Source organism: Anneissia japonica, unplaced genomic scaffold (assembly GCF_011630105.1).
Source record: "Anneissia japonica isolate Jap-2015-1 unplaced genomic scaffold, ASM1163010v1 scaffold3862_len378127_cov164, whole genome shotgun sequence".
Taxonomy (NCBI): domain Eukaryota; kingdom Metazoa; phylum Echinodermata; class Crinoidea; order Comatulida; family Comatulidae; genus Anneissia; species Anneissia japonica.
In genome coordinates, this window is record NW_022702440.1 from 343,387 (window position 1) to 356,160 (window position 12,774).

At 36.8% G+C, this 12,774-nt stretch overlaps 3 protein-coding genes across 3 annotated transcripts in view; 1 reads left to right on the forward strand and 2 right to left on the reverse strand.

The window, feature by feature from the left end:
* LOC117103871 overlaps positions 1 to 4,871 on the forward strand; it is a 33,311-nt gene extending 28,440 nt beyond the window's left edge. Inside the window, exons 4-6 of the mRNA XM_033244486.1 lie at positions 1,812 to 1,919; positions 2,781 to 2,960; positions 3,498 to 4,871. Coding sequence (XP_033100377.1) covers positions 1,812 to 1,919; positions 2,781 to 2,960; positions 3,498 to 3,643 — 434 coding nt within the window. The 3' untranslated portion in view covers positions 3,644 to 4,871. The remainder of the gene's footprint in view (positions 1 to 1,811; positions 1,920 to 2,780; positions 2,961 to 3,497) is intronic.
* A 541-nt stretch (positions 4,872 to 5,412) lies between these two features.
* Positions 5,413 to 8,775, reverse strand: LOC117103860. Its single transcript, XM_033244476.1, has one exon. The coding sequence runs from the start codon at positions 8,773 to 8,775 to the stop codon at positions 5,413 to 5,415; it is 3,363 nt and encodes a 1,120-aa protein (XP_033100367.1).
* Positions 8,776 to 8,888: 113 nt separating this feature from the next.
* On the reverse strand, positions 8,889 to 10,544 carry LOC117103861. Its single transcript, XM_033244477.1, has one exon. It carries the CDS (start codon positions 10,542 to 10,544, stop codon positions 8,889 to 8,891), a length of 1,656 nt encoding a protein of 551 aa, XP_033100368.1.
* Between the last annotated feature and the right edge of the window lie 2,230 nt (positions 10,545 to 12,774).

Consider the following 12,774-nt stretch of genomic DNA (forward strand, 5'->3'; position numbering starts at 1 on the left):
ATATCAATTGACCAATTTGGTATTAACCATGTGTTTCTAAAGTTCAAAGTACGTAGGGAATTACCTAGTGACTCAGACACCCTGTTGAATCTGTTACTGGGTAAGCAATGCATCAATTAATCAAATTGGTTATAAATAATTATTTAATTACATATATATTTAAAATTTATTGTCAGATTTATTGGAATTCAGGCAACTAATTCATTCATGTTTTTCTGTTCCTTCCTTCTTTTTGGTATACAATGCATCAATTAATTAAATTGGTTACAATTTAATTATTTAACTACATACATTTTTAAAATGTATTGTCAGATTCTTTGGAACGATTTTTTTTTCTTTCTTTCTTAATTGTGTATACCTTTTTGTTTCTTTGAGAACGGTACCCCTTTTTACTTTTGAAAATCAAAAAAAAAAAAAAAATTAAATACAAACAAACATTGACCGATTTTTCAATCTTGCAGATCCGTGTGATGAAGAAATTCCACCCTGCCTTGACGAATTTGATTGCACTGCTAAATCAGTCCTCGAAACTCAACCTTCATATTCAGATTATATTTGTACATGTCCAAGTACTAAATCAGAATGTGAAACAAGTAAGTCTCTAGAATCATACTAATTTAATATTCTCTTACAGTAGTAGTTAAGAAACAAGTGAATAAAGTGAAGTGAAGTGAATCTGCCAACCGTTTGGCATTAGTAGCAATTTCAAATGTTGCCAGCAGAAGAAAAATCAGAAAAATACTAAGAAAGCAGAACCCAGTCTTCCTGCGGCTGATTTGGTAATAATGCAATTCCGGTAACTCGCAAACAGTTGTTGTTAGCTTGATTTTAATGGCGGAGCTTCAAAATGAGGCTAAATGGTTAGACGATTTTTTTAAGTATGCCAAACCTATTCATTGTAATTCCAATGCAAAAATCACGATATAAGCATGCACGAGGTAGAAAATTGTTCTAATTAAATTTATGTGGAAATAAAGCTGATTCTATTGTGACACGCATAGTCACATAGTTACATATAATAAGGTATTTTTAGCACATCGTGAACGTATACTTGTAATGCATGTAATGGGGCCCAACACTTTCTCGCCCCTGGTCCCTTGGCTGTGTTACGCAACTGTTTGTAAGTCTCTAGAATCGCATCAATAATTTTGTTTACTCTCCAGTATGTACTAATAAAATATTAATATTATTTACTTTCGATTGTATATTTTTTTCATAACAAATAGTATGTTTTTTCATTTTATTTCATTTATTTTTATACATACATAGGCCTACAAAAAAGGTTTTATTGATAATTCTGAATATTGTAATATACAGGATTATATGCGAAGTTGTAAGTATAAACAATATAGGTTATTACAAATTGTTTTAATGGTGCTAACACTATAATAATTACCGTAAATGAAAAACCCGAGTTCCTCTTTGCAATAAACACAAAACTGATATCACTGCAGCACATTGTAGGGTTGTAAACATTACAATCATGCAATAAGTTTTCCATTAAAGCAGTAAATTATATTATTAAACTACACCTAATGTGGAATGGTTCAATCCCTTAAAGTTGACATTTATAAAATAACTTTACTATATTCCATCTCATTTTTTAAGAGGATTAATATTAATAAATCAGCCAGTCTTGTTTACCAAAAGTATACTAAAATACAGCACAGTGGCTCTCCAAACCGAGTGAAAGACATAAACATAATAAAAGCAGTAAGGTTGGATAGAACTTTTTGAAAATTTATATCAAAAAATGTATTATCACATCTGTTTTGATGTATTATTAATTGAGCAATTTGTAAATCTTGCAGGCTCGGATCTGTGTGAAAGTTCTCCGTGCCTTGACGGATGGGCTTGCGAAAACTTTGAAACATATTATGCATGTACATCAAGTAGCTGTACCGAATCAGAATGTGAAAGTAAGTATAGAATTATACAAATTAATTTTGTTAAGGGTTTCGCCTTGTTAAATTAATGACATGTTATTTGTAAATGCTTTAGAAGCGTTTAAAAACCACAAAATTCAAATTTGTTTGTGGAGGTGGCGATGGGTTGAAACATCGGTCAACAATCATTATTTTTAACTTACTTTTCATACAAATTGTAATTTTGGATAATTGTTGTGTTATAAATTAAAGTAGGGATACGGTAACAAACGAAAACATGAGCTAAAAGACTCGAATATTGTTTTTAGATCAATCGGTCAATTTTCAGTAGCCGGAAAAGACATTGGTTTGTTCACATTTTGTTTCTTGCATACTTTTCCCAATCTTTTTGCACTGGGTTTTTCTGCCCTGCACTTTGGTCACTTCCCATGCTTAGGACTTTCCATGCTTTGCCGAAACATGGACCATATATCAAGGATGTGACTTCTAATATTTAGTTTCAATCTAAGGTGGGGTGTGCATGTGAGGACTAACTGAATTGATTTAAGTGCAAACAGTCACCAAAAACGGGTTAATTGACCTGAATGGAACTTTCGGGGAAGTTTGCTTTATGGTTTAACCAAGTTACAAGGAAGATATTACTATGTGTTGGGGACGATCCCGGTTAGGGTGTAAATTTTAGGGTCATTGTGAATTGCTTATCGTCTCGTTTATATATGGATGAAAATAAAACTTTGCAGAATAGTTTTTCATGGTCAAATGATTGACGATCCGCAGCTTATGCTCAAAAGGAAACATAAACTTTGATTTGATTTGATTTAAATACATTGCATTTCATAAGTAAATTGTTTGTCTTTCATCCACTTCTCAATTTTATTACATACTTAAATGTAGACTGCAATGGTGTCAACAAAAACACAAAATTCATTTGCGGAGAACCTTGTTCCTATAATCATTTAGGATTAAAGTGTAATCCAAGGCCTAGTAACAGTACATCAGGTGATTGCTGCTTTCTTTCCATAACTGAAGATCAGAAATGCAGTAGCCCTACTGAATCCCCGGAGGTAGAGAATGGTAAGTTTTACTTTTGAAATTATGTAATATAATGCATGCTTTAATGCATTTATATGTATTTTTTATCTAAGAAATTAACAGAGTGTACCGTACAGTAAAAATGCAAAAATAGGTATCGTTAAGCGCGTTGTACACACTATTATTACATCTCTATGCATTATAGTTTCATATAATTCAGAACGCAGTTTGTGATTATATTCACAATTATATATATAATTGTTATCTATAAATTTACTTGCGCGGGGTGTAACTCCAAGTATATTGGCGAGACCAATAGACACATACAAACACGGATCAAGGAGCATTTAGTTCGGGACAAGTCATCACACATATTTCATCATCTTCAGAACTCAGTTAAATGTCAAAACACATCTAATCCAGACTGTTTTACTATTCTTGACTATTCTTAAACATCCAGAGCTTATGTACTTTATGGCACGCTTTTATTGTGTACTAGGTCATGATGTGCCAAACTTACTAATACATTTTCTATTAACTGGGTTCCCAATAAATTGCAATAATTTTTAATTGTTTTAGGTTTTACTGTCTTCACTACAAATCTTATTATGCAGATGGTTTTTACCGGGACAGCAGTTCTAGTCCTAGTTATTGGATGTATCTGTGTTTTAATGGCTTTCGTAACAAAGCCATCGAATAGAATCAAACCAACTGGAGAATATTAAGAGTATTCTTATCGTATTTAACGTAAGCGCAGACTATCGTTTCAACGAGCTTAAACAAAGCGAACATTAAATTGAATTGATACAGATATTTAATAAATATAAAGAGTTTAAACCACGATATGTTTCGATGGTTCAACCATCATTATCAAGTGAAAGTAACTACTGCTAAACATTAAGCTTCTATAGCTAGGGAGTCATACAAGAATAAGGTGTTCGACCAAGGGGAAGACAGGCATATACATGATATATGCCTCATATACATGAGGCATATATATATATATATATATATATATATATATATATATGAATCTAAAAATATATATGAGATGTATAAATAGAGAGATACAGTATATGTAGGAATATATAACCTAACATCTAAACAACACATTTATAATAGCGGCACAAACATATCTATACTGTAGTAAAGAAAAACGTTTGAATGTCACCTCGTGCAGCTCTCTGAGATGCAAATGACAGGCTCCTTATGGAGACATAATGAATGTTAGATAAATGTAAACTAAATTGTGTATTTAATCACAATTATGTAGCATACTATTCAGAATATTTAAGTCGCCCTCGTGACGTCATTTTGTATGTATAATTGCGAATATAATTAGTTATCAGAATACCTTGTTAATACCTTTTTGTAACGTGACGGGTATTTTAGTTGTTGGATACCTTTGTGGGACTCTTATTCAAGAGAATAGAGACCATCAGTGTGTGGCGCTTAATATATCTTATTAGAGTGTTAACGTGGTATTGCACATTTTGCCTTGGTGTAACGTTAGTATTATTTATTTTTAACATCGGTTATCTGTTTCTAGTGGTAGAAAAGTACTCGAGAATGAGTACAACAGAAGGGGCGGAAATGGTATAGAGTGATATAGGCCTACATAGGTAAGGTATCATCATAGTAATGGATATAACTTGTAGCATCCCACCTTTTCAGTACAAGTACACTGTAGTAGCTCTGATGATATCGCATAATAGAGTCATGAGGTGACGCCTGCTGAAAGTTATGATGTATTCATAAGTATCTTATTACGTAAACTTATAAGGCACTATCTTACTTTGCATTTTTGAATAAACATACCCATCGTTAATGAATGTTAATTAGAATAAAATGAATAAGTATGCATGTACTTCGAATTGGTTGGTATAAACGATTTCTAAATTCACGCTTAAATGTCTTGTGATTTTTATGTGCAACAGAATAAACGAAATAAAAAAGTCGTCAGTATTAACGTTTTTTGTAAGGAAAATCAATAATTATATTGCTAATGCTGCTGATGATTATGATAAAGTTGATAATGATGATGATGACGATGATGACGATGGTGGCGGTGGTGATGATAATGATGATGATGATAATGATAATCATTATGGTGACGGCGGTGGTGTGATAATGATGATGATAGTGAAGATAGTGATGGTGATAATGAAAATGTTTAATAATAATGTTAATAAAAACATAGATAATAATTAATAATAATGATCATGATTATTATTACCATTGTCATTTTTATTCTCATTCATCATTATCATTTTATCATCACCATCACCATTAATATTGTAACCTTTGAACTTTCAAGGACTCTATTATGGGATGTTCCCGCGGAGTCTCGCTCTCTCGTGGGGGTTCGTCGACTAGCCAAGCTAATTTTATCTATATCACGTGATTGATGACGAAATGAATGTCGCCCTCAATGGAAAAATTTACGAAGTCAATTACACACCCCCCTGTAAAATTCCAAAGAATTTTACACAAGTTACTTATTAGAAATGGAGGCACGATAAACAATACATATCTTGACAATGGGTCGTTTCAGGATATTGTTATTCACTTTCACGTCTACACTTCGAACTCGGTCATCTTTGTTCTTATGGACTTGCATAATTCTGCCCAATGGCCATTTTCCTCGTGGTGTTGTTTCATCCACTAAAAGAACGATGTCATTTACTCTAACATTCTCCTTCGGTGTGTTCCACTTATTTCTCCTTTGTAACAATGGCAGGTACTCCTTCTTCCAGCGTCGCCAGAACAATGAGGCCAAATACTGCACCTGCAGCCAGCGCTTCTTTCCATAAGGCATGGAGAGGTCTGAATTATTGACTGGAGCTTCTGGACCATTCTGAAGTAGGAGAAGGTGGTTTGGTGTGAGCGGCTGCTCATCTCTTACATCTTGAGACATGTCTGTCAAAGGTCTGTTGTTTAAGATGCATTCCACCTCTGTCAGCACTGTGACTAAAACATCTTCCTTAACTGTCTGCTGCCTAAGGACACCATGCATTATTCTTCTGATAGATTTGATAAGGCGTTCCCAAACACCTCCGAAGTGGCTCGCATTTGCAGGACTGAAGTGCCATTCAACCATCTTGGAGTGAGAGAATCGTTCAATCTTGTTGTCGTCTAGTGATTTAATGGCTTCCCTTAACTCGCGCTCAGCGCCATGAAAATTGGAACCATTATCGCTATATATTTTTTCCGGCTGACCCCTTCGGCACATAAACCTTCTTAACGCGTTAATGAAGGAGTCCGTATCAAGATTATTTGCCAATTCTATATGAACAGCTCGGCTCACCAAGCACGTGAATATACAGCCGTATCTTTTAACTACACATCTCCCCTGTTTTACGCCAATAGGCCCAAAATAGTCGACGCCTACAAAGGAAAAGGAAGGTTTTCCATCAGTAATTCTCTCTGCCGGTAAGTCCGCCATCATTTGTTGGGCTGGCCTAGCTTGATATCGTTTGCATACAACACAGTTTCTCAACGCGCTTCTAACAGCGGAGCGACCAGTCATTAGCCAGAAACGCTCGCGTATGGAGTTTAAGGTAGCAGCCCATCCGCTGTGCCCTACTATCTGGTGATGATGCTGAATGATAAGTCTTGCGACGTCTGACTTGGCTGGTAATATAATCGGATGTCTTGCATCTTCTGCTACACTTGCCTGTGATATACGCCCTCCTACTCTTAAGAGGTTTCCCATCAAGATAGGTGTCAACTTTGTAAGGCGCTTGTCAGTTCTCCAGTTCTTTAATTCGGTTTTCTGTACCCAAGTAAGTATCTCAGTCTCACTGTGTTTAAGTTCAGATACAGTCAGATTTCTATTATTCTCTGCTTTGCCTGTCTTGATTCTTTTCACAAAGCGTAGCACCCAACCATAGACTCCGACCAATTTCGACCAAGATGAGTATCTTGCTGTTAGTTCAGTTAGTATGGTGTTATTATGTACAGTTATCTTGTTAGTAAATACTGACAGTTTCACCTCTGCATCACCTGAGATGTCAACTTCAACAGTGTGACTGTTCGGCCATTCAGATTCACTTTCAGACAAGAAATCAGGTCCAGTCAACCACTTGTTCATTTTGAGTGTGCCTCTCGATCCTTCATCGGACGGGTTATCTTCACTCCTAACATGTCGCCATTGGTCAGGATTCGATGCTTCTCTGATTCTTGTCACACGGTTCGCTACAAATGTTTTGAATCGTTTGTCTTCATTCTTTATATACCATAAGACAATCATGGAATCACTCCAGAAGGTCGTTTGACCAAGCTTGAACTGTGGCGAGATTGCTTTTCTCAATATCCCATCTAATTGCACTGCTAAGACAGCACCAAGCAGCTCAAGACGGGGAATGGAGACCTTCTTCAATGGGCTGACTTTAGCTTTACCAATGATGAAACTTACTGCGATGTCATTGTTGTGAGAGATTGTTCTAAAATAAGCTGAAGCAGCATAGCCTTTCTCCGAAGCATCGCAGAACACATGCGGCTGAATTATCTTTGTATCTTCTAGTCTGACCCAACGAGGAACTTTTACATCTTGTAGATTTGACATGTTGGACAACCATTCATTCCATGTGCCTATTTCATCTTTCGTCAAGGATTCATCCCAGTCTGAACCACGTCTGCACACAGTCTGGAGTAGAGTCTTAGCATAAAGGATGTATGGTGCGGCAAAACCTAAGGGATCATAGATCGAACTTGTCGCTGATAACAAACCTCGTCGAGTAGTTGGATGTTCTTTAACTTCTGCTTGAAACTCAAAGTTGTCGTTCTCCGCATCCCAGCACACGCCTAAAGTTCTCTCAGTGGGCAATTGGTCTAATTTCAAATTCACAGATGGAGATCTCTCTGACTCGGGGATTGAATTCAGTACTTGGCGATCGTTACTTAACCATTTCGTGAGACGAAAACCTCCATGTTGCAAGATATCTCGTAGTCGTTGAACCAATTTAATACCCTCACCAGTTTCTCTGATGGATGTCAAACAGTCATCTACATAAAACCCACTTCGTATCACATTAACAGCTCTCTTACCAATGTCATCTACTTGCACCTTTTCATTGTCGTCAGCAGTCTTTCTTAAGGCGAAACCAGCACAACATGGCGATGACGTAGCGCCGAAGAGGTGGACTGTCATACGATATTCGCTCGGAGATTTACTGGTGTCGCCATTCTCCCACCATAAGAAGCGAAGTACATCTCTATCACAAGGCTGCACACGGGCTTGATGAAACATAGACTCTACATCAGCTACCAAGGCAACTCGCTCTTGTCGAAACCTCAAAAGTACTTCTACCAGGCTGCTTGTAAACTCTGGACCCTTCAATAAATTATCATTCAAAGACGCTCCTCTCCATTTGGCAGCACAGTCAAAGACGACCCTCACTTTGTCCGGCTTGCGTGGATGAGTCACCGGATGATGGGGTAAGTACCAAATATTACCTTCATCGCCTTTCTTATCTGGAACTGGCTCAGCATGTCCTTTTGATATGTATGACTGCACTGTCTCAACATACTTTCTCTTTAAGTCGTCGTTCTTCTCAAGTTTTCGCTTTAAACTTTCCAACCTACTTTCTGCCATTGGTTTATTGCAGGGTAGCTTGTGGTCATCGTACTTCCAAAGAAGTCCCATCTCATAGTGGTTATCTTGTAGTGTCGTTGTGTTAGCCAAAATACCTCTGGCTCTCTTGTCTTCCACAGAATCTTCTGCTATCTCTAACGCATTGTTATCTAGCTCCCATGTACTTTTAAGCTGATCCATCAACTGCTCATTCGACACTGAAACAGAGATTCTGTTAGATGTTAGCTTCTGTCTAGTAGTATAAGCATTACCAGGCCCCATAACACACCAACCAAGGAATGTCTTAATTGCATAGGGTTCTTTGACTCTACCACGTCTCTCATCTTGGACCCAGAAAGCTTCAGGGGTGTCGGCACCAATAAGCAAGTCGACTTCTAAATCAGTGGAGATATGTATTGGTAGGTTCTTGAGATGGTCCCAGGAACATACAGTAGATCTTCTGGTCTAGGAATAGAATCTTTGTCGGCCGGTACCTTCTTTACTGTTAAAACCTTTAAAGACAATTCACTTTCCTCGCGTACACCACTAACCTTTACATCAAAGGAGATGCCAACTTTGTCCTCGTCACCATTTACAGTTGTCGCTGTGTACCGCACTCTTTTTCCAGATGCTCCCAATTTCTTCCGCAAGGATTCGGAACATAAGCTTGCATCGGAGCCGTTGTCTAACAAGGCCAAAGTTCTTACTGTATTCCCATCACTCGATGTTACCTCAACTGGAACAGTCATTAAGTACACGTTTCTGCCACTGACAGCTGCACAGGACTTAACATGGTCTGGTTTTGTAGTTGGTGGATGCAATAATTCATGATGTTTGTTGGAGTTACATGATCTGCATTCAACTTCTCTACGGCATTTTGATACCATATGACCTGGCATCAAACATCTGAAACATAATCTCTTTGATTTTACAGTTTTAAGTTTATCATCATAACACATATCATAGAAATTTTTACATGAGTAGATTCGGTGATCTTCACCGCATGAAAAACATGAAAGGCCCTTAGTAGTCTTAACTACATTCGTTCTAATCTTTGGCCTTTCAGACTCTCTAAATACATTACTCACACTAGCAGGCTTGCCAACACTTCGGCCAAACATATTGCACGATACCTCAGCCTGCTTCTCTATAAAGGTCAACATGTCTAAAAATGTTGGTTCTCTATCATCTAATATGGTGTGAGCAACATTTGCCCACTTATTTTGTAAGACAGTAGGCAATAATGACTGCACCTTTAACAGATTACTTGTACTGTTTAGGTCGCTAGTGTATCCCATCTGTGTTAAAGTGACGTGACATTTTTTCATTACACTTACTAATGACCAAAGAGCGCCACCATCTCCTATGTTTATTTTTTTACGATTTAACATGTCAGACATCAATGCGCTTAAGATAATGTGAGGTTGGCCAAATTGTTTTCTTAAAATCTCAAGGGCCTTATCATAACCTCCTGACTCCATTAATGGGCAGCTCTCTATACAAGTACGAGCCTTATCCTTGCATAGCTGAAGGAGATATTGCAGTTTAGTGTTATCATTTGATAATTTCGAAGCTACATTAGTCTTAAAGTTATTTACAAATGTCCAATAATTGACCGGATTTCCGTTAAATTCTAAGACCTCTGCCTTAGGTAACTCAAGAGCTAACTTCAACTCATCTAGGCTATTTAGACTATCACTACTAGTAGTAGTTACATTAGATACCTGAGTAGTTTCTTTTACAGGCTTATTCTTGGTGATGAACTTCTTCGCCAAATTCTTTACCTTCCAGAAGGCTTCCTGCGAAGACTCCATCCACTGTTCTTCAATTTCAAACTCGTCATCGTCGAGGAGCTCACCTAATTGCTGGTGTGCCTTCTCTACCTCACTGAACGCTTCCTCAGATTTCGCTAACAGTTCTGTTACAATCTCGAGGTCTGCATCATCTTCTTTTAGCTGCGTACTCAGCATGTTCAAACTACGGGTCATCAACGCTTTCTTGCTTCTACGATGATTCTTTAACCCTTTCTTCCTGGCTTCTGATTCCTCCATGCTTAGTTTTTTCACTGTAGTCGAACCGCAGTATCGACTTAGATTTGGCGATTGAGGGCGTCAAATTAGACAACGCAGAAAAACAACAGACGAACAACCATATGCATATCAACGTGGTAGTAACTTTATTACTCTCTGTCTGATGTCTGATCTGGTGAAAAAACTATGACGCAACAATCCAAATAACTGATTTAACAACCATCAGTCCACATAATACTGTACATCTCAAATGTGTACCTTCACTGTAAATAAAGTAATAAGCTTGTATAAACATAAAGAGTGTCATAGCACAAAGCATGTAACAACTCAAGCAAATATCTGATCATGATATCATAATCTTAATAAATGTAATAAATCAAATAAAGCACTCAAATAATACAGTGCAATCAATAGCGTACTAAATAACTGTAATTTATAATCAAGTATATTGTATAAAAGATAATACGTAATGTATCAAACACTACAACTAGGCACAAAGCCTACGTCGATCTCACTATCGCAATTCTATGGGCGCACCGTGACCGCAATGTAAACAAATAGATAAACAATAATAACAGAGCTGAAATATAAACATTATAATAATAATAACAATGACAATAATAATAATAATAACAATAATAATAATAACATTATAATTCAATTGTATGAACATAAGTGTCTCTGGCGGGATTCGAACCTGCAACCTCTCGCTTGTCAGGGTGAGTGCCATGTCTGTTATACCACGGAGACCTATAGGATATACTTGAAGATTTAACCCCCAAGTGACTGAAAGGCTCACGCATAGTGGAGCTACATGCATAGATAAACCCCCGTATAGGTCGCAGCTTGGAAAGCATAGTACAAATCATAAATAAATAGATAAATAATAGTAACAGTGCTCAAATAGCCACATGTTGTAATAATCATATCAAGCATAGCTCATCAACGAAAGGTTCCTTTATTTCAGTTGTTGTTGTTGCCGGGAAACCTGCAACCTCTCGATATAAAGGCAAGTACCATACGCATTAGACTAAGGAGACCTACATATAAAATATGGTATAATGGAGAACGTGTAAGCGATGTTTAGTAGAACCACACGTATTGTTCCAGGAACATGGCGTGATAGGCTTACACATTATTATAGTCATTTTGAAGGAAAAAAAGTACACGCCCATGTAAACAAAATTAAGCACTAGGCATATTCCCTTTAGAAATTATGACTGACAGCAATAACACAATATTGAGAGGAGATAATAGGAAAATTATGTGTATGATTTCACCAATGTATCCAAGCAATAAGTTATTACATTTGCAATACGTGGTCTATGAACAATACAATCTAATAGTGTAAGACGGAATACTATTATTAATTCACAAGGTGTGTTTTTATAATCGGGTTACGTCTTGGGAACTTCATTTATAAAACTTTTCCAACAAAAGTCTTTCTATAATAGTTTGTCATGGTGCAATAAAAATGATTACATTTTGGTGACGATCCAGAGTAGGGTGTTGATATGTGGACTTTTCAATGGGTGACGTCTTAGACCAATACCAAAAGCTGACCAACTGATCTAAATGAAACTTTTAGGAAAGTTTAGCAAAGTTACAAGGAAGAAATTGTTGAACTTTGGTAAAGATACTGATTCAGGTTTGATCTTTCGGGTCATTTTAAGTTCTAACGTCCCATACCTAAATTTCTCAAAAACTGACTAATGGATTAAAATATAATATGGTGTGTCATGGTCAACTAAAGACGCTCCTGAGTAATGTGTGGACATGAGGGCCATGTAACGGTAGACGGTGTAGAAAACTGATCAACTGCAGTGGCGGATTCAAGGGGGGAGGGGGAAGCCTGCCCAGTCCCCTCCTAAATTATTCATATTAATTTAAAAACATGGAGATACAAATAAAATTATATTCAAATTTTAAACTGGAGAGTGCAATTTCTGGCCATCTAGATGTGCCATAATCACAAATTGTCTTACCTCGGGGCTGAGGTGGCATATATCCTCCATCTGAGAAAGTACCTCTCCGGTCCGTCCCCCCTCTAATTTGAAATTCTTGATCCGCCACTGAACTGATCTAAATTAAACTTTCTATAAACTTTAAATATGCTACAAGGAAGTATCTTTAAAATATTAGTGACAATCCACATTCTGGAGTGAATTTCAGGGTCATTACAATTGCTGAGGTCTGAGGTCCCATAAATAAATATCTCTAATTTATAAATGGATCTAAAACTTTCCAGAAA